The sequence below is a fragment of the Sorex araneus genome, chromosome 9, assembly GCF_027595985.1.
Source record: "Sorex araneus isolate mSorAra2 chromosome 9, mSorAra2.pri, whole genome shotgun sequence".
Taxonomy (NCBI): Eukaryota; Metazoa; Chordata; class Mammalia; order Eulipotyphla; family Soricidae; genus Sorex; species Sorex araneus.
This window is the reverse complement of record NC_073310.1, coordinates 19,342,506-19,364,995: the sequence shown is the minus strand read 5'-3', so window position 1 is coordinate 19,364,995 and position 22,490 is coordinate 19,342,506. Positions and strand designations below refer to the sequence as shown.

Genomic DNA, 22,490 nt, shown 5'->3' with positions numbered 1-22,490 from the left:
GAAATAACCCCAGCCCCTAAGAGAAAAATAAAATTTAAAAACTTCTTCTCCTCCTAGTGCAGGGAGGAACCAGAAAGAGGTAGAGGGGCAAGATCACTGATGGATATTATATAACCCTAATTTTCATATGGACTAAAGCGATAGCACAGCGGGTAGAGCATTTGCCTTGCATGTGGCTGACCCGGGTTCAATTCCTCCGTCCCTTTCAGAGAGCCTAGCAAGCTACCGAGAGTATCTCGCACTCATGGCAGAGCCTGGCAAGCTACCTGTGGCATATTCTATATGCCAAAAATAGTAACAAGTCTCACAATGGAGATGTTACTGGTGCCCGCTCAAGCAAATCGATGAGCACTGTCACTGACAGTGACAGTGACAGAATTTTCAAATGCAATATGATTGGTTAGCCTATATACCTCATTTGCATAAGGACAGATGAGTTCGTATGACATGTTCCCCTGAGGGCATTTGTGATGGAATATCTCACAGTCACCCCACATCCTTGTCTGACTACACAACCAGATTGGTGGTTCCACCCAAATGATATCATGGAGGTGAGGGAGGGGTGTGCAGAGTATAGCAGGTAGGGAAATAGCAGCCAAAACTGGTTTAATTCCTGTCACTCCATATTGTCTCCCAAGTCCCACCAGGACTGATTCCTGAGTGTAGAGCCTGGCGTAAGCCTCAAGCATAGCAGAGTATGCCCCTTGCCCCCCAACAAAAAAATCCTCGTAGGGTGTCACCAATCAAACAGAAGAAACAACAAAGAAGAACTAAAGGGTCAGGAATGTGTAATGTATATAAATCCAAGTCACGATAGAGAACAAACCTCCTTTTAACCCCTACTTCTGCCCCTGTACACTTCTATGCCTGTCTGTCTTGCCTGTTTCAACCTGAGCTGTTTAAAATAGAATTATGGTAGACCACAGGCTTACCTTACATATCATATGCAAGAACCCAGAGCAGAGCAGTATATGCTATAAGATTAAGGCACCAAATTTAATTAAAGGAATCCCCCCCTCTCGATCTTTCTCTCTCTCATTTTTTTGTTTTGGGACTGCACCTGGCAGTGCTCAGGAACCATGTGAGCCGGGGATGGAACCCAGGCTTCCCACATGCAATGCATGAACTCGGTCTTTTGAGACTCCTCCCAGGCTCAAGAGGGTCCCTTTCCAAGTTCAACCCAGAAACTACATACAGCCTTAAATGTTGCTTCCTGGCACCTCTCCTGCCTCCATTAGTCCTAGTCCCATCCCCACTTCCTCGACTTAGATAATAGCAGAGTAACCCCACACTCCCAATCACTTCCTAACCCTCACCCCCATGTTTTGTCCTTCAGCAAACCCTGTTGGTGTGTTCTCCCAAATATATCCACTGTATTCATCTAATTGCCAACGCCCAAGTTTCCTCCCAGGAAAACTGTTCTCACACTCTGACCCACACAACAGCCAGGGTGAGTTTTAACCGTGCAAACAGACTCAATCCCCAGCACTGTGAGCAAATAGCAAAAAATCATTCCTTCCCTTCTTTCTAGCCAGGCACTCTCCATGCACCTCAGCATCCATTGGGTGACTCTGTGCCTCCCCTGGTCCCACCACACACGCAACTGTGTTCTCTACTGGTCAGGGACCCCAGCTATTTTTCTCCACTGTAGTGTCCCCAATTTTCACACACAGATGAGACAGTGCTAGATAGATGTGCTGTGAGGGAATAAGGCCAGGTATGACTGAATGAGGGCAGGGCCACATGTCCTAGTTTGTTTGGGGAGATCCAGCATTCACACGCCATTTTGATATAATAGTAATGGTGCCTGATTCTCACTCAAGTGCCCCAATTTGGTGATACATGGTCAGTCTAGTTATGGGGAAGAAGTGGTCCACCCCAGAATATCTGCTTTTTCCCAGTCTTCCCTTGCAAGCCAAACATCTTTTTCTCCCTGCTCTTGAGATAATTCTCTTCATTTAATATTCTCTCTGCATTGCCCTCAAGCCCCAGAAATACATAAGAATTGTTTGCCCACTGCAGAACTATCATTGCAGAACTGTCCTCCTGGAGGGTAACCATGGTGATTGAATGATGTCACTGCCCTGGAAACAGTTACCTAGGAGATAAGTGATGTCACTTCCAGGAGATGATTGCCATGGCAACCATCTCAGTGGAACCAGGAGATGGCCAGGAAAGTGAAGGGGGTGGAGGGCGGATGCAGAAGGGACAAAAGTGAAGGGCGGAAGGAAAGGGGGGAGGGGATGGGTGAGGATTGCAGGAAAATGGGCCAGGAAGAGGATGAGAACTATCCCAATACAGTTGAAAATAACAGAAGCACAGAAAAGGAGACGCCCAGAGACCACCAAAAACACCCATATTGTTTTTACAGGCTGCTAAGCAGCCTGAATGTTCTCAAGGCCAGTTTACTAGTAATGTTAGGACCAAGCTGAAGACCTCATAAAGTTCGTCTTACTTAGGTTTGGGGGGAGTGGGGGTAAGGATTCCTTTTTGTCATTAAAAAAAATTGTTCTCAGTGGGAACAAAGAGATAGATCATGAATTAAGGCACTTCCTTGCACTTGACCAAGCCCAGATCCATCTCCAGCACCACATATGGTCCCCCAAGCACCTTCAGGAGATTCCTTGAGCACAGAGCCAAGAGTAGTTAAGTCCAGAGCACTGCAGGTGTGACCACAAAACAAAAATATTCTAACTTCAAGGCCAATACACATAAATTCAATAATTTCTTAGCATAAGTTATGTGTTGGATCCTAGAGAAGAATCTGAGTGACATTTTTATAGCTACTTTATTTTTTTTTCTGCTTTTTGGGTCACACCCAGCAATGCTCAGGGGTTACTCCTGGCTTTGCACTCAGGAATTGCTCCTGGCAGTGCTTGGGGGACCATATGGGATGCCGGGGATCAAACCCGGGTCGGCCGCATGCAAGACAAACGCCCTACCCGCTGTGCTATCGCTCCAGCCCCTATAGCTACTTTATTATGTGATGTATTTTCATTTCATCAGAGTGAGAGTAGAGTAAGTCTGTCTTAGACTTATGAGGACAAATAATTGTCCTATGAGGTAAGTCCTATGAGGACCTGTATTTCGCTACGGTATCCCTAGCATCCTGCCCAATATTTCCCCAGAGTAGGAGGTCAAGGTTTTTGTTAAAGGAAGACTATGACAAGTGCCATTGTGCAGCACACGTTGTATGTATCCACAGTACAGGAGCTCTGAGAGGCTCCCAGTAGCTGGCAGAGAAAGGGAGAGTTTTATAGACAGAATTTGATTGGGGCAGGAGGTAAGAAACAATCCAGAGGTCAAAGAGATTACACAGCATAGGGGTTTAGCTATTTGCCTTGCACGCAATCAACTCATTAGATCCTCAGCCCTGCATATGGTTCCTTGAACACCACCAAACTCCTGAGCACAGAGCAAAGAGTAATCCCTGAGCACCACCAGATGTGGCAAAAAAAAAAAGTCATTCTCGAGTCTTAAGCCAAAGTGAGAAAACAGCATGAGGAAGCTGGGTCCAGTCAGGAAGAAATTTCAGTGGTGAAATTTCAGTGGTCGTGGCTTATAATATTTAGTCATATGGTAGTTGTAATATTTGCAGGTTAACTCACCTTTTGATATAAGGAGCTCCAAGTACTGGGAGGAAAAATACTAAGTTCCGTGTTGCTGAATGTACCTGCAGTGGGGATGTTGGTAGGAGTAAAACATAGATACAGATATAGTATAGTATAGATATAGATTAGATATAGACATATAGATATAGATTGATCCGAATATATAAATAAGAGAGAAGTCCAGTCTCTACCTGGAGGAAACATGTTTGGGAAAAGAACAGAACCTTAGATCCCTGCACCAAGACAGGCTGTCACCTCTTCATACGTAACCATACCTAAGCCACTTTTCTTCATGGAGCCTCAAATTACAACCTAGTTCACAAGGCTCTTAGCTTTCATGACTCTTAGCTCTGACTTTGAAAATACATGTAGAGGAGCCAGGTTCAATCCTGAGCACTACATATGATCCCCTGAACCCCAACAGAAGTGATGCCTGGATGTAAAGCCCTAAGCACTGTTGGGTGTAGCCCCAAAACTAAACAGTGGGAAAAAATAGAAAGAAAGCCCACGTACAGCCCACTTAATAGAGTGACTGCTAAGTCACTCACAGGAAGCAGCAGCATCTGCCCTCTCCCTCCTGCCAGTCTCTGCCCTCTAGAATGGCATGGGAGTTGTCCTCTGGGAAAACAAACTAGAAAACATATTGTGGATTCTTTTGATCTTAAGCTCATAAAACATCTTGGAGTTCTTGCTTTGCTAGGTACTAGCGGGGCCTGAAGAGTTAAAAGAGATATGCAGTTACTTGGGATAGAAATAGAGACTGACCCCCAAATCACCTGGCAGGATTCAAACCAGATCAGAAGTTTCATAAAATTTGGCAAGTTGTGGAGGTGGAGTGTGGTCAATCTGGGTTCTATCCCCAGCATCCCATATGATCCCCTGAGCATGGTTAGGAGTGATCCCTGAGCACCATCAACTGTGGGCCGAAAACAAAAACATGGCACATTATTAGGACTTGAAGGAAAGTTTTGATTTACTAGAATATTAAATAGATTGAAGAAGAAAGGATAGAGGATGAGCAAGACAGAGGGTACTAGTTGTTGTAACTTTCCTAGAACTCTTTCTCTCCAAATGGGGACCAAAAAACCCATCTGGTATATTAGAAAGAGCCTGGAAATACGACAGTCCCAGTTTGGGCTCCGATCTACCTTTTATAGGCTGAGAGCTTCATCCTTTCTGATACCTGTTTTCCTCATTAAGAAATGTCACTCTCCTCACATGCTGGGGGAAAAGGCAGCTAAGATAGAGAAAGGAACACCTAGTAGAGGATGTTGGGAGGACCCACTCAGGTTGAAAGCTGCATGCCGAAAGTAGACTACAGACTGAACATGATGACCACTCAATACCTCTATTGCAAACTACAACATCCAACAGGAGAGAGAACAAAAGGAGATGTACTGCCACAGAGGCAGGGTGAGGTAGTGGGGGCTGGGGTGGGGGTGGTGGGAGGGATACTGAGAACATCGGTGGAGGAGAATGGGCACTGGTGGAGGGATGTAAAGGATCACTGTATGACTGAAATGCAAACATGAAAGTTCGTAAGTTTGTAATTGTACCTCACGGTGATTCACTAATAAAAAATTAAAAAGAAAAAAAAAAGAAATGTCACTCTCTGGGTTGAACCAACGATGCAGTGGATAGGGTGTTTGCTTTACATGCAACTGGCCTGGGCTCAATCCCCAGCAAACCATACAGTCCCAAGCCCTGTCAGTAGTGATTCCTGGGTGCAGAGCCAGGAGTAAGCCCTGAGCACCACCAAGTGTGGCCCCCAAACAAAAAACAAAACAGAAAAAGAAAAATGCCATTTCTGGGGCAGGACTGATAGTACAGAGTAGGGTGCTTGCCTTGCATGTAGCCAACCCAGGTTCAATCCTCTACACAACATGGTCCCCTAAGCCCTGTCAAGAGTACGCCCTTAGCACAGCTGGGTGTGGCTCAAACCCCTAACCTCCAAAAGTTTCAAATCCTCCCTTAGGAAAGCGAGACACCAGAGGCTCAAATGTCGCTTCTCAGGACTGCATTTGGCAGCATGGTGATGCCAGAGTCCACCAGAGAGCAGTTAGAACTCTGAATGGAACATCGGGCAGAGGCCAGCTTTTGCAGCTTACTATTCTATGGTTTCTAGAAGCTCACAGCTTCTGCATCCTATCAGAGATAACCAGGAGTTATCCCTGAGCAAAGTGGGGCAAAACATTCACAGTTGTCATGAAATGGGAGATGTGAGTGGTTTAGGCGCCATGATGGACAATTTTTAACTGTATTTTTTTTGTGTCACATTTGACTGTGCTCAGGAATCACTCCTGGCAGTGCTGAAGGGACCATATGCATTGCTAAGGATCCAAACTGGGTTCACTGTGTGCAAGGCAAGCAAATGCCTTCTTAACACTGTCCTCTCTTTGGCACCCAAAGGGCAATTTTAAATCTGTATTTGTTCTGTCTACATATTTACCAGAGCCAAATGTCCCAGCTATATAAAACTTAGAGCTTTAAAATATCTGACCCACTAATTGAAGTGAAACTAAACAACCACTTTAACTTATAATTAGGACAACTTAAAACAGGTTCCTAAGGGATATTTATTAGCACAGAGGTCATACTCAACTTCATAATGAGAAAATAGGTTATACTCCCATGAGTAAAAGTTGTGCTCTACCTACAATAAAATCCCAAGGACAAAGATTGGGTCATGGCCATTTCCACCAGTCTAGCATTAAACTTTAGTCAAGAATTAAGTATTTACAAGCAATACAATACTGTTTCGGTTTTGCTGGTGGGGGGCATGGTTTGGGACTTGGGGTGGAAAAATTCTAAATATGGTGATGGGTAGGTACAATGGTGGTGGGATTGGTGTTTGAATATTAAATGTAATGAATATGTGAACAACTTTAGCACTGTAGCACTGTCCTCCCGTTGTTCATCGATTTGCTCAAGCGAGCACCAGTAACGTCTCACAAGAAATTGTGAGACTTGTTACTGTTTTTGTCATATCGAATACCTCACGGGTAGCTTGCCAGGCTTTGCCATGCGGGCGAAATATTCTTGGGTCAAATGCAGGTAGACCATATGTAAAGCAAGTACCCTATCCACTACATTATCTCTTCAGCTAACAAAATCTTAGTACTGGTTCTCAGATGGCTTTGAGTACTCCGTCTCCATGATTATAAGGTCTCACCTGCATAACTCAGTAGTTTCACTTTCTGTACTGTATCATAATTCTGTTTTTAACAAATATCAACAAGCAAACAGCAAATCTGACTTTTTTGCTCTTGGTCACACCTGTCGATGCACAGGGGTCACTCCTGGCTCATGCACTCAGGAATTACTCCTGGCGGTGCTCGGGGAGCCATATGGGATACTGGGAATCGAACCCAGGTCAGCTGTGCGCAAGGCAAACACCCTACCCACTGTACTATCCCTCCAGCCCAAATCTGAATTTCCTAAAGAATTGATATGCTTATATTTCATACTGGCCATATGTTTATGAAAAATTGTAATAGATTTCTGATGTCAGAGACACATGATTTTCCTTTGTACATCTCATTACATAAAACCAGACAGTTTGATTCATTCAGATTATATAATGCCCCTTGGTCTCTACTGGACTTTTTTTTTTCTAATTCTTGTGAACTTTATAAAAATTTTTTAAAAAATTAAGTATTTAAGACTTGTGTAACTGGTCCAATTCACTTGAGCAAGCATGGTCAGTACTGGGCATCCCACTGGAGGTCATAAAAATCAAGCATCTGGTTGTTTTTGTTTGGAGGCCACTACTGGCTATGCTCAGGGAACCATGTGGGATGCTGAGGATTGAACTCAGATCAGCTGCATGCAAGGTAAATGCCTACCTGCTGTACTCTGGCCCCCAAACTGAGTATCTTGTATTACCCAAAGGATTCAACACCAAAGAGGCTGCTGAACCTCAACAAAAGGATAAGACAGGAATGAATTTTTCGAGTTTGAAACTTCGATTGGAACTTCTGTGTTCAAATACTCAAGGATTTCTGAATTATCACTAAGGATTACAGATCCAGTTTGTGCTTTTAATATTACACTAACTGAAAGAATACCTTTAGGGGGCTAGAGCAATAGTACAGCATGTAGCATGCTTGATTTGCACATGGCCATTCTGGGTTTGATCCCCAGCACTGCATATGGAACCCCAAGCACTGCCAGGAGTAATTCAGAGCTGGAGTTGCCCCTAAGCATCACCTGGTGTGGCCCCCTACCAAAAACTGTAGCCCTGTAGCTACATCCTAGTTGTTCATCAATTTGCTTGAGCGAGCACCAGTAACGTCTCCATTGTAAGACTTGTTTTTACTGTTTCGGGCATATCGAACACACTACGAGTAGCTTGCCAGGCTCTGCTGTGCAGGCGGGATATTTTCGGTAGCTTGCCAGGCTCTCCAAGAAGGATGGAGACATCGAACCTGGATCAGCTGTGTGCAAGGCAAACGCCCTAGCCGCTGTGCTATCGCTCCAGTATCCCTAACAAAAACAATTCCTTAAAATTTGAGGACATATAGATGTTCTGTATCTATCATGAGTCTTTATTTTTTGGGCCAAACCAAACTATGTTCGGGGCTCACCTGCTGTACTTTGCCTCCGGTTCACTACCATGAATATTAGCCAACACAGTAGAATGGCACAAATAAGACCCTTCCAAATTTAAAGAGACTTAACCTTTCAGAGGTGATATACTATGGACAGCAGCACTTTGGTCTGCTTGGCCACTGTAACTCTTATCAGCTTTCAGAAGAGTGAATCAGAGAGGGTCACTATTAATTCATAAGTCTTTAGACTGGAGAGTTAAACCAAAAAGCAAAACCTATTAGCTTCATACATCCAGGGCCAAGTATACCCCAGAGTAGTAGGCCCAAATCCACCACCCCCCTAAAATATTAATTGTGTATGTTACTGGGAACAAAATGTGCTTTACAACTGACCTACTTCTCCAACTTTATTTATGTACCGACATGTATGCTAGAATCAGACTATAGGAAATTCTATTGTACTAAAAATGTTTCATTGCTTGATATACTCAACCCAGAGTTATGAATTATGACCAGTTAAATAACTTGAGAGGAGAAATCAAGACCATACACAGAAAGCTAATATCCCCAAAGCAGCATTTATTTACCTATTGAAATCCAAAACATTTAATTTAGAAGTCTGGCATTTCATAATCACCCATCTTGATTGACATGGGCTGACGCACATGGCCTGGTCAGGATACACAAGGACAATAGCTGAGGAGTTACAAAAAAAAATAATAAATCCATGATTCTTAAACAATTGCAACCAAAAGTTACAAGTATCAAAACTTTAGATGCATTGCATGAAAAGAAGGTTTGTGCACTTCATAATTTAAATAGGCAAAACAAGGCGCTACTGAAACCTCACATTAGTTAAACAGTTTATTATAAAGCTGATGAAAAGGAGCAAGGTCTCTTTTTATATCAGCTTCCCTTAACAGTATTCCATTAGCTGAAAGAGGGGGGGGAAGGGTCAATTCATTTTTGCATGCACAAGATGTACAGCTTAACAAAACACTATCAGCTTGTTTTAAATGAATCATTTAAATATCAATTGTAGGCTTCCTAAGCTATTTCTCCTTTCTAAAATTCCCCATTGCTTTCCCCTGGATTTCCTATAGATCAGCAGGCATAGTAAAATGCCTCATTCAGAACGCACTTGTCTGCACAATTCGAAAAGGGAGCTCCTGTGGGCTCAAAGCGACCATCAATCCAGCAATGCCCATGAAGATTTATTGGAAACTGCTTCCCAAGGGGCAGGAGAGCAGATCTGAATAGCTGTGCTGCCAATACAGAGAGGTTTAGCACTAGATATTTAGTGATTGTGGCAAGGAAGAATTGGTGATAATGGGGGGGGAGGGGAAAGGGGGTGAAGGAAGGGTCAGGGACTAGAAGGCTCTTCAGTTGCCTTCTCCCGCTTCTTCATCCTGCTGGTCGCTCGTCCAGAGGGTGAGGTTATCTCGCAGCAACTGCATGATGAGTGTGGAGTCCTTATAGGAATCCTCATTTAGTGTGTCCAGCTCAGCTATGGCATCATCGAAGGCTTGTTTGGCTAAGAGGCAGGCCTGCTCGGGCGCATTCTGGATCTCATAGTAGAACACGGAGAAGTTGAGGGCCAGGCCCAGCCGGATCGGATGTGTGGGCTGCATCTGCTCTTTGCTGATTTCAAAGGCTTCCTTGTAGGCGGCCTCAGAAGACTCAACCACGCTGTTTTTCTTCTCCCCAGAGGCTACTTCTGCCAAGTAGCGGTAGTAATCGCCTTTCATCTTCAGGTAGAACACCTTGCTCTCGTACTGGAAATCATTGCAGTTCTTGATGAGGAATTTATCGAGCAGGGCCAGGACATCATTGCAAACTGTTTCCAGCTCCTTCTCAATCTTCTCCCTGTATGCTTTGACTTTCTCCAATTTCTTTTCATTTCCATCGGCCATGGTTTTCTGCTCAATGCTGCTAATGACCCTCCAGGAAGATCGCCTGGCACCGACCACATTCTTGTAGGCCACGGAGAGGAGGTTTCGATCTTCATTGGAGAGAGGTTCATCATTGAGCTCTGTCACCTGCAAAACCCCAAAAAAGATACAAGCTAAGATCCTAGCCTGAAAATCTGGGAAAAGAAACACTCCTGTCAACCTAACCAACCCTTCTCCAAGAGAGGACTTAGCAAGAAGCTCCTTTGGAGAAGAACCAAAGACCCTGGCACAGATCCTAGCTGTTTAGAAGCGGTAAATAAGTGAAACTCAAATGAGGAAGTGATAAGGCGGTAAATTAATAATTCAGAACTTCTAAGATGTTGCCTTCATCTTGGCAGAGAAAGGGACATAAGGGTATTCATGGAATGGCTATAAGGAAGTGGTTCATAATGGTGGCTCAAAAACCTTTAGTTCAGCTACAACTGAAGATACTTTTAATAATAAAAGGACATATAATTCTTGTGTCAAATGCCCAGAGAATATAGACTAGAGTTTGCTCCAGATTCTACTTCCAATTCTATTAGTTCTTTAAAAATAACCAACTAGAGACCAGAGAGATAGTATAGCAGGTAAGGCGCTTGCCTGGCACTCCACTGACCCAGGTTTGATCCCCGGCATCTTATATGGAATTTCCAAAGAGCCAGGAGTAACCCTTAAGCATCACCGGGTATTACCCCCTCCCACCCAAATCAAATAAAAATAACCAATCATACCTCTCTTAAATGCCTATTAATCATACAAATTTCACCTTTTTTTTTTTTTTTTTTTTTTTGCTTTTGCGGTCACACCCAGCGAGGCTCAGAAGTTACTGCTGACTCTGGACTCAGGAATTACTCCTGGCAGTGCTTGGGGGACCGTATGGGATGGTGGGGATCAAACCTGGGTCAGCTATGTGCAAGGCAAACACCCTACTCACCGTACTATTGCTCTAGCCCCAAATTTCACTATTGTCACCACTACACACAGGTCTAGAGGCTAGCTTCAACCTATGTGGTTACACTGGGAGCTGTGCTGATAAACCCAGTGTGCTGATTCCCCTAAGCCTAAATGGCTGCATTAGCGACAGAAAGGGTCCCCAGTCTCTGCCAAAAGAAGTGATTCAGTAGAATTAGCTTTACTGACATACCTGTTAAGAAACCCCAACCAGGCACCAAGATGAGAACACCAATTATTTTAAATGGAAATGTTACATTTCACAAGTCATAATTTTCATTAGGTTTCCATGATACCTATTCCAAGCCAGACAGCTATGCTGTTAACAGAAGTAAGGCACTGGTCCTCACTGGATTGTTGAATCGTGCCCCCTGAAACACATGTTAAAGGCCCAATCCCTAATACCTGGGAAAGTGACTTTATATGGAAATAAGATCTCTGCAGATGTAATCATGTTAAGATCAAGTCATACTCCATTTGGGTGGGCCCTGAACTCGATGACTGGTTTCCTTATAAGGAGAGGAAGTCAGAGACACAAATACACAAAGAGAGAACGGCATGTAATGAGGGAGGCAGATAGGTGCCATATCTACTGATCAAGAACATCAAAGAGGGTCAGGAATCATCAAGTTAGGACAGCAGCAAGGACCTAGAGGTTTGGACAGCAAGACTCTGTCCCTAGCCTTTACCCTTCGGAATAGTGATAACTTTAAGTCACTCAATTAGAAGCATTTTTGGCAACTAGTTTAGGCTTGGAATCTGAAACCATTGGCCTGGGCCTCAACAAAGTGATTAACTTGTGAAAACGCCCTGCTGCATCTTCTATAAAAGAGGATTTTCATAATTACATAAGCTACCGTTAAGGCTTCATTTAAATTTAAAAAAAAATCACACAGGAAATTATACAATACAAATTCTCATTTCAACTACTAGGGCAAAATTCCTAAAGGAGGGGAAAAATCAACTTCAATGTGGAAACAAATAGCATATTAAAAAATATTAACATTAAGATATACACGTTTTAACAGACTGAACTACTAAGTAGTGGAGGATCAGAATTTTTGTTTTTGGGACACACCTAGTTATGCTCAGGGATTACTCCTAGCTCTGTACTCAGGAACTACTACTAAAGGTGCTCTGGGAACCATACGGGATGCTGGGGATTGAACCCAGGTCAGCCATATGCAAGGCAAGCACCCCACACCCTCTGTACTATCACTCCAGCACAGAAATTTTATTTTTTTTGCTTTTTGGGGTCACACCCGGCAATGCACAGGGGTTACTCCTGGCTCTGCACTCAGGAATTACCCCTGCCAGTGCTCAGGGGACCATATGGGATGCTGGGAATCGAACCTGGGTTGGCTGCATGCAAGGCAAATGCCCTACCCACTGTGCTATTTGCTCCGGCCCCAGCACAGACATTTTATAAGTAAACAAAAATGATTTTTAAAAGTTAAGACAAGAATGTAAGTAACAAAACTGATCATTATGGGTAAAAAAAAAATCCTGAAAACTTATGCCAAGTTCTCATTAAAAAAAAAAGAAGAAAGTGGGGCGGGGGAGGGGTAAGAAAGCACAGCAGGTTGAGATACTTGCCTTGCAATGTCAAGTTGCGTTCAATTCCCAGCATCCCAGGACCCACAGGCTCCACCAGGAATGATCCTTGAGTGCATAAGTAAGCCATGAGCACCACTGGGTATGGCTCTAGAACCAAATAAATGAAACATGGCCCAAGGAGCCGGCTGGAGAGCATGCATGAAGTCTACACTACATCCCCAGCACTGTGTGGTCTTGGAGGCATGGAGCCAAAACTGGCCCCTGAGCACCACAGATGTGGGCCCAGAAACAGAGGCGGTCTGGGGTGGGGTAGGGGATGTTTACAATGTCCCAAGAAATTTCCCTCTTCTAACTTCCCTACTTGTACTTTTACCCAGGTCTCTCCCTTTCTTCATCGGGGTCCCCCTTGCCCTCAATTCCCAGGAGGGCTGCCTACAGGTCAGGCTCCTCATTCCTCCTCACAGACATGAAGAGTCCATGCTTTGGGTCACGGTCAATCTTCTCTTTGTTACTCCACATTCCACTTGTTTTTTTTCTTCCAATGAGGGCTGTTAAACAGACTCACATTCTCTTATTGGAAACATAAGAGACTTTGTAGATAATTTTTTGGTCATTTGGTCTTTTGAGCAAGTATCTCAAAATCTGGCAAATCTCAGAAAGCTTGAATTCCTAGAATCACTCATGCTGATACTAGAGAGGTACTCAGTAAGACAAACTATGAGGCAGGAACATAATTTAGAGAGCTGCTTTAGGCCACTTGGTATTAAAATGTAAATGAGACACTTCATTCCATAACTAATAAAGCTGAGTATCAGATCACTACAGAGACAGCAGATAACTCCCCATACTGACTATGTCAGGAGAACTGAATATGTAACTGAAATACATATGTATCATATTGGGGTTGCATGTAACTTTACAAGTCTAGAGTTCAGCTTGAGTTATGATAACCAAACACAAATCACTCCAAACAATCTCTGGGAACTTCTTCAGCTCCAAAATGCTGGGATCCCATTTTTCCTGAGCAACTAAAAAGTGTGTCAAAACTTGAGAATGTGGGGCTGGAGCAATAGCACAATGGGTAGGGCATTTGCCTTGCAGGCAGCCGACCCGGGTTCGATTCCCAGCATCCCATATGGTCCCTCTGAGCAGTGCTAGGGATTCCTGAGTGCAGAGCCAGGAGTAACCCCTGTGCATCGCCGGGTGTTACCCAAAAAGCAAAAGAATAAAAATAAAGAACCTTGAGAACGTTACCATTAATATAAAAATTTGGGTGTGTCAGTTAGCCTTGGGAATTCATTTTTCACATCCCTTCTCCACCAAGAATAAAACTACCCCTAAAAGGCTACTGGGCAATGTTTACAGTGACACCTTCACACACAAAAAAATTATTTACTAGAAGTATTAGTGTTTATGTAACAATCCTCTGGTTGCCTGCCAGTCTGAGTGAATCACTGTCAGCATCAGCTGAGGCTGACTAACATAAGTAAGCCAAGTATTGTTCTCAAAACGTTGGCCAGGACCTAACTAGGAAATAACTGGCTACATTTAAATATAGTATTGTTAATACTCTTCGATTACAACTCAGTTACTGAAGGGACATTTATAGGATGAATAGAGTTTTATTACTTGATTAGAGAACAAATAAAAGCTGGGAGTTTCCCCCAGACTGGAAAATTATAGAACAAAGTGAAATCAGATGACCTATTAAAACACTTAAGGCTTACAGCCTGTCTGGGTTACCAAAATTTATTGTAAAGAACGTTCATAAACACTGACACCAGTTCCAAGCTCTTTACGTTTCAAAATACTAAACCCAGGTGATCTAAGGAACGGTTCGGTCAAGCAATACTCATGACTAACTCGTAGGCCCAGCACTTAAATACTAAACCTACAGCATGAGCAGAGCAGCTGCAGCTTCTACAGTGACTTACTGCAATCTCTACAACCAGAAGCTTCCAAGCAGTTCTAATTAGGAACACAACACAAAGTCAGAATTTTTCAGACAATGGTTCTCAACCTTTCTTCTCCAAGATCTGTCGCAACACTCATTTCTTCCACCTATTACCTACTCCGTGTAGCCACTTCAGATACTTCATGAGGCCACCCCTTGTTCCGGGAGCTCCACATCTCCTATCCCTTTCAATGCCATTTCCCTTCTGACTGCAACCCTGAAACTGACAGGTCCTTATAGTCTTCCTCTCTACTTCCTTTAAGGACCAGCCTTTCAACCAGCTGATGTCCTGACTACAAGTCTTTGGCTGCACCATTTCCCAACCTTGGGGTACTCATTTCGCCCCCCCTCTTTTTTCTGCTCCCAGACTAGTGAGCAGTACCAAGAATAAGGAGTAACCTGGTCTGCTACTAACTCATTTATCTTTCTATGACACCATTCGCTTACTCAAAAATCCCTAAGGACCTCCTCCCACTAACTCATAAGGCAATAAACTGTGTGAGTAAAAATAGATCCACTGCCAAAAATAGCACAGGAACAATTTGGGAAATCTGAAAGTTCTTAATTTGGGAAACATCCACCCTCTAAAGCAACTCGGAGCCAAAAAAATGCCACCCTGAGCTTCTGGTGATAAAACTGAAGTTAGGCTTGGTACATCTCTCCCGTCCTCCAGAGATACAGCACACTCCTTACTAATCCATTTTTAACAGTTACTCACACCCACACACTACCAACAAGCCTGCATTTGATATAAGGGTTTACAACAGAAGAAAAATGGATCCCACAACGAACAATTAGGTGTACCTAGCTACATCACAAAATCTTTACTTTCTTTTTTTGCTTTTTGGGTCACACCCAGCAATGCACAGGGGTTACTCCTGGCTCATGCACTCAGGAATCACTCCTGGCGGTGCTCAGGGGACCATATGGGACCATATAGGATTCGAACCCAGGTTGGCCGCGTGCAAGGCAAATGCCCTACCCGCTGTGCTATGGCCCCAGCCCCAAATCTTTACATTTCTTAAGCAGAACTCTTTACTCCTCTTTTTAAGGAACGAATCTAAGATGAAAGCTGTTTTGACCTACTCTTTTCCTGAGAGGGAGGATTCTGACTGACTTCAATCTGGTTAAGCTCCCACCATCAGTCACCACTAGCCAAGCCTGAAAGACCTCTCCAAACTCTCATTCAGGCAAGGCAGAGTCTCGTTCCCGAAGGTCAACCTTAAAGTTCAAGCAGAGGACTTAGGCAAATACCCACTCTTAAGCTGGACCTTAGACAAAATAGCTATCACTCCGAGATGTGGGGCAGGGTAGCAAAGCTCTGCCTCTTATGTTCTTCTGCTAGAGTGAAAACCTGTAAATGCTTTTAATCAAGCTTGGCAAAAGTAACTTACTGAATAGATAAAACTATTCTGTCTGTTGTATAAAATGCTTGGAATTTAGTCACCAATAATTGTAACTAAATATTAGAAATATTACCCTTAGTCCCATGGGTAGTCCACTACCTCACAGCAGTTAAACTGAGAGGTCTGAACTCCTGGGTTCAAATCTGACCTATACACCTCGTTAAGAAAATAAACCTTTCACCTCATTTGTAAAATGGATGGAATAACTATGCCCACTAGACCCAATGAGAATGATAAATGAAACAAGTTACTATCTACTCAATAATAAGCAACACGATTAAATTCCATAAACTTAGATGGTTCCATACGACACATATGCCCTCTAAACTATTCCTGGAAATGCGTGACACCGCAGTTCACCACTGAACTCCCAAAATCCCAAAGGTGAGAAAGAATACACCGGTTTGGGAGTTTGAGGCCATCCCCAAAGGTGCCAGGAGCTACAACTCAGGCTTCCAGCATGCAAAACATGACTCTAGCCTCCTGAGCTCTTTCTCTGGTCCCATTTCTGATTTCTTTAAAAAAAAAAAAAATGGTGATAACAGAAATTGGCTCACTGGCAAAGCACCTACCTTGCGTGTAGATTAAACCTCTGGGTTTAATCTACAACATACAGAACATCAAGAGAGGTCGAGTCCTTGGGAAATTTTAGGAATCCCCAGGTCCAGAAGAGGTCACAACTCCCACTTCAGTACCACAGAGCAATGGGAACTGTTCAATATCCCAAGTGCTTTTAAAATTAGACTTTTAAGTTTAGTCTTTAACACCAGTGATTAACAAAGCAATGATTTTTCTTTCAAATGTTCAGTCGTGGAAAAGCAATTCCGTTTTTCAGATATATTTAAGTGGTTTTAATACTGCAGCCTAGGGGCTGGAGCGATAGCGCAGCAGGTAGGGCGTTTGCCTTGCTCGAGGCCAACCCAGGTTCGATTCCCAGCATCCCATATGGTCCCGTGAGCACCGCCAGGAGTAATTCCTGAGTACAAAGCCAGGAGTAACCCCTGTGCATTGCCAAGTGTGACCCAAAAAGCAAAAAAAAAAAAATACTGCAGCCTAGGGGGCTGGAGAGAATACAGTGGGTAAAGTATTTGCCTTGCACGTGGCCAACCCAGGTTTTATCCCCAGTACCACCCACTTCCCTGAGTCCCACCAGGATTGATCCCTGAGTACCTCAATATTGCCAAAAAATAAAACTAAAAATTAGCAAAATTAGCACTCTAACTTCGTTTTAGTATACCTCAACATTATCCCTTTCCTGTCTGCAAGGCAGGTTATATGCTCACCCAAGTGACAAAGCTGTGCTCTCCCTTTACACACCACCTGTTCACTTTCCACTTCTCATAATCTCACAGCTGTTGGAGGAAGAGCCTGGAGCCCCTGGTTGGGCCAAGTGCCTCTTTCTCTCCAACTCCTATTTCCTTAAACTATCACTTTGTTTCCTGCACTTAAAATTTCTAGGCTTCAAGCTTTTTTCAAGTATATATCTCTCCCTTAATGTTATCAACTTTGTATAGGTATTAAGACATACCGCACTGGATGAGCAAGATAGGAAAAACAGGAAGAGTGATCGGTTTGGGGCAGTAACTGTATGTCACAATGTTTACACTGCTGTAAACCATATATCTCACTAATAAGAAAATTAAATGCCATGCTAACTTTTGCTTTATAATCTCACAATTATCCACTTAATATATGAGACTGTATGAAACAGATATGATCAATTTAGATCATGCAACATTGTTCCAGGCTTGACTAGAAAGGATACAGTCTCTAGAATCTTTCAATGACTCTTTTCTATCTTTACATTCACTGTAAGCAACCAGACATGATATTACTAGAGCTTGAAAATACTCCATCATAAATAGCAATATTTCTTGCCTCTTTAAATTATGGAATAAGGCAAGGAATTGCAGTTCTCATCTAATGAGACACCATTGTTCCCATATGAATTTTTTTTTTTGGAGGGCAGGGCTAAAAATCAAACCAAGGGACTCACACATGCTGAGCCACATCCCAGGCCCCTAAGCAATTCTTTAAAAAATTCTGAGGGCCAAAGAGATAGTACAGTAGGCTGAGCACTTGCCTTGCATGTTGCCAACCTGAGTTCAATGCCTGGCACTCCATATGGCCCCCATCTTGCTAGGAGTGGTCCATAAGTGTAGAGACAAGAGCAAGCTCTGAGCACCGCTGGGTGTATCCCCCTAGCCCCCCATGAGGTGGTGAGGACCAAACCAAGGCCTCCAGTAGGCAATGTGTTCAGTTCATTGCATTCTCTCTCTGGCCCCACCGGATTCTTACTGACACCATATCCAGGTGATGCTGGCAACACGAGGGCCATCAGTCATTACAGGAAGATGAAAGTATGTGACAATTTCAATGACCAAGGAAGCAGCAATTTAGAACAGAGGCTGAAAAACCAACAATGCTAATTTAATACTTCAGAGGATTTGAAGCCAAAGGATGTCAGTTTCAGAGTCACAGGGGTGGCATCAGAACATCCTCTAAGGTGCATCATCCCATCTTCCCTAGAGCAGTCTACTTACCTGTCCTTCCACCTCCCTGAAAACCCACAGGGTTATTAGACTTTTGCTTCTCCTAAAGTGCTCAAGGCCTGTGGTATTTAAAAAAAAAACACACAAACCGGTCTCCCCAACATCATTAAAAATCTGACACACTAAAAATCTGACACACAAACATCTGCTTGACAGGTCAGTTTTCTGATGACCCTGCCAAGATCTCTAAAAAAAAAAAAAAATTTTAAAGGCTGCTGACATAGTACCTGACCCTGGTTCAATTCCTGGCATCCCATATGGTCCCCCAAAGTCCTGCCAAGAGTGATTCCAGAGTATAGAGCCAAGAGAAACCCTGAGCACCATTATGTGTGGTGTACACGTACACACACACATACACACACACACACACACACACACACACACACACAGAGGGCAAAGGGCAGGGCCCACTCATGCAATGCCTGGGAGTCACTCCTGGCAGAGCTCAGGGGACAACACAGTGCCAAGGATCAAGCCCAGGCCTCCTGCATGCAAAGCATGTCCTCAGTCCTTTGGGTCCTTTAAAAAAAAAAAAAAAGAACAGGCAAACTGACCAAAGTTCATATTTGTTTTGTTTTTTAGACCACACCCGGTAGTGCTCAGGACTTTCTCTTGGTTCTATGCTCAGGGGTCACCCCTGGTAGTGCTGCAGAACCATATGTGGTGCCAGGGACAGAACCACAATATTGGCCAAAACAGCTGCACACAAGGCAAGGGCCTTACCTCCTATACTATCTCTCCAACCCACATTCATATTTGGGGGGTCAGGGAATCACACCCAGGAGTGTTCAAAGCTTATTATCAGCTCTGCACTCGGGGGTCACTTCTGGCAGAGTTTGGGGCACTATATGCCATATGGAGCTCCAGGACTCAAACCCATGTCAGCAAGTTTACTACCTCTCCAGTCCCGGAGTTCATATTTAATAGGCATTATTATGATGAGAGGTTTATTACAATTCTAGAAGTCACAAGAGCCTAAATTTTGAATGCTAGGTGATGAGTCAACCAGTCATCATTCCAGACGCTCACTTGGATGGATGACCACTGGCTCGAAGTTACCTTAACAAGTCGACCACATTAACAAAGACACCGCTGCAGATGGAAAGAGTACAATAGCAGGTAAGGCATTTGTCTTGCACACAGCCAACCCAGGCTTAGTCCCAGGAATCCCATAGGGTCCCCTGAGGACCACCAGGAGTCATTTCTGAGTGTAGAGCCAGGAGTGACCCCTGAGCATCGCAGGATAGGACTCCCACCCCCAAGAGACTGTAATTTGTGTTAATTAAGCTACATCCAAGTGTGAGCCACCAGTGGTATACATCAGCATCAATGTGTTAAAACTTGAGAAAATCCGTGGAGCTAGATTGTGTGTCTTGTACATAGCTTAGGGAAAGCATTTTTTGAGTCAACTTATGAAGACCAGGAAACAAATTTTTCCTCTCTCCAAATTAGTTGTATCTCTTCATTCTTTCCTTACTGGGGTTTTCTCTAGTTCCTGGTCATTTTTCCTTAACCTCAATTCACCTTTACTGGAGCCCTAATCTTTCCCCAAAGGTAGTTTCTAGCACTGAAATCTTCATGCCCCATACTAGGGCATGAAGCAAGGGCACCATCACTAGATGTCCAGGGAGAGGCCTCAGCCAGCATAATCCTTACCCAAACCACACACTTGCTGGGTAAAAGAGGCCCGCTGAAGTGACTTGTGGTGCGCACAAAGAGGCTTTATCCTGAAGAAAGTTACTAAGCACACCCCGTCCCAGGAAATGCAGTCAGACCAATTTCTGTAAAAACTGCAAAACCAATACATTCTTACTTTTTCACTTTTTCCTTAAAGAGTGTCCCCAGAATTACAGGTCACAAATTTTGATTGTCTCTGGTTTGGCTGAAAAAGCCAACTGACCCACAGAGCATGGCACAGACCTCCCAGGGTGGCCACTGTTGAATGGTGCCCGGGGCAGTGGCGGCTTCACTAGGGCAAAGTCAATTCTGCAAGTAAGTGTTCCTTACCTGGATAATCCTAAATATTGACCCCAGCGAAAGCACTGGATATGAATAAAAGCCTCAAGAGATTTTTCAAATAATTCTAAACTTTTGGGAAGCCTCAGCTGGACTGCTAATTCTCTAGGACATCCTCCGCCCTCTCCCCCAAGGCTAGCCAAAGGGCAGATGAACTCTTCTTAAGGTTAAGGCCACTAAAACTTGCCATGAGCCGGTTCAAGTGCACATATCTGAGTCCCACCCCGAGTTTCCGATTCTTTAGAGTCTAAGGTGGTGAGGGGGCCCGGGCGATCCCCTCCTCCCGGGTCTCCGGAGGCTGGCGGTACAGTGGATGCAACAGAGAGCAGCGGGTTGGTGGCCGCAGAAGGAGCTCTAGCAACTGTGTGACCTTGACACAGAGAGAAACAATGTTCATTTAAGAGACAACAGTAAAATAGCGTGGTGAGACGAGGCGCGTGAGCGAAGGACCGGAACGCTAAGCCTCAGAAGCGCAGGTGGCGTCTAATCCACGGCATTTGCTAGGGTGTGGCCGGCACGATTCCTTCGCCGGAAACCAGGCTGCAGAATCGATCCCAGGGTCTCGGGAAAGCAAAGACACACACACGAGCTTGCCTGGCCGAGCAGTCACGCCTCGTCTTAACTGTCCCGGCAACATCTAGACCCAGGAGCTGGGGTCCCCCCACCTCCCCCAGACGGCCCGCACCCCGCCCGCATCCCCGCCTAAGACGGCAGCATGCGGGGAGCATGGGGGAGGGCGGGGGTCTTCCCACACAAAGCCAGACCCCCGGGCGTGGGAAGACGGCACGGAGCCGATTCCCGCGAGCTCGGCACACCAGATGGGAGAGAAATGCAGGAGAGGCGGGGCGCCACTCACTAGGCGATTCTTTATTACAAGTTGGGGGGGGGGGGTGTCCACGGCAAGGGGGCCGGGGAAGCCCCCAAATCCCGTGGAACGGTTTAGGACCAAGGAATGCTGGGGCTCCCGCTCCCGCCCTCACGCTGCTTCGGGCATTTGTCGCCCACCCCTCGCCCCGGGCTCCAAACTCGGATGGGGCGACCCTCGGTCACCCGCAGGAGGGCACGGCCGCCCGCCCCGGGAAACCCCACCCGCGTCCGGCCGCAGGAAATGGCGGGAGCCCCGGCACCCACCGCCGCCCGCCGCCGCCCCGCGCCCCGCCCGCCGCGCTCACCGCCTTCATGGCGGAGGCCATGTCGTCGTAGCGCTCCGCCTGCTCGGCCAGCCGCGCCCGCTGCAGCAGCTGCTCCCGGTCGCCCATGTCGCTCGTGCTCGGCCTCGCCGCGCTCCGCGCCCCGCGCCCCGCTCGGCTCCGCTCGGCTCCCGGTCCCGCCGCGCACGCGCACTGGCTCTCCGCTCGCGCCCTCTCGCTGGCTCGCCCCGCGCGCTGTGGCTCGGCCGCGGCCGCCGCCGGAGAGGGCAGCGCGGGCGGGGGGGCGGGGAGGCGGGCCGGCCGCGGGACGCCTGCGCAGTGGGAGCGGCCGCGCCGGGCGGCGGGGAGCGGCGCGAGTGGGAGGGGGGCAGGGCGGGCCGACCCTAACGGTCTATTTCAAGGTGACGTCACCTACTATAAATAGCCGCCCCGCCCGGGGGAGCGCGCAGGCGCCCTGCGAGTGCTGCATTTTACCGCCGCAAAGGTGGAGGTGGGAGAGGGCCGAGGGGCGGGGTGGAGTCTGCGGGCAGGGGAGGGGGCGCAGGGAGGGCGGCGGCGCGGGGAGCCCCACCCTGCAAAAGCGCCTCTGAGTCTAGGTTAGAGGTCTGGCTAGAGAGGGACCCAGAAAACAAATAACCCAACGGCTTGCAGAGGCCGGGCGGCCGCGTGTCCCGAGGGGGCGGGCCGGAGCCGCCCTGCCCCGAGCCCGCCCAGAGCCCGCCTGGCCTACGGGCTCTGCATGGCCACACCCTGCTCTTTGGGCCTGCACCAGACCAGGGCCAGATGCAAGTGGCCTTTGGGGACAACC

At 45.7% G+C, this 22,490-nt stretch overlaps 1 protein-coding gene across 1 annotated transcript; it reads right to left on the bottom strand.

The window, feature by feature from the left end:
- Positions 1 to 8,720: 8,720 nt before the first annotated feature.
- Positions 8,721 to 21,953, bottom strand: YWHAH (tyrosine 3-monooxygenase/tryptophan 5-monooxygenase activation protein eta). The gene is made up of 2 exons (XM_055147019.1): positions 21,704 to 21,953; positions 8,721 to 10,200 (listed from the first exon to the last, which is right to left on the bottom strand). The coding sequence occupies exons 1-2, from the start codon at positions 21,788 to 21,790 to the stop codon at positions 9,544 to 9,546; spliced, it is 744 nt and encodes a 247-aa protein (XP_055002994.1). The 5' UTR covers positions 21,791 to 21,953; the 3' UTR covers positions 8,721 to 9,543.
- Between the last annotated feature and the right edge of the window lie 537 nt (positions 21,954 to 22,490).

What these genes read in the sequence shown, in the direction of transcription:
- YWHAH (XM_055147019.1), bottom strand. Translation starts at nt 21,790, where the DNA reads ATGGGCGACCGGGAGCAGCTGCTGCAGCGGGCGCGGCTGGCCGAGCAG. An exon ending in TGGCCTCCGCCATGAAGGCG is followed by an intron (nt 10,201 to 21,703) that starts GTGAGCGCGGCG and finishes GGGGTTTTGCAG; the next exon opens with GTGACAGAGCTCAATGATGA.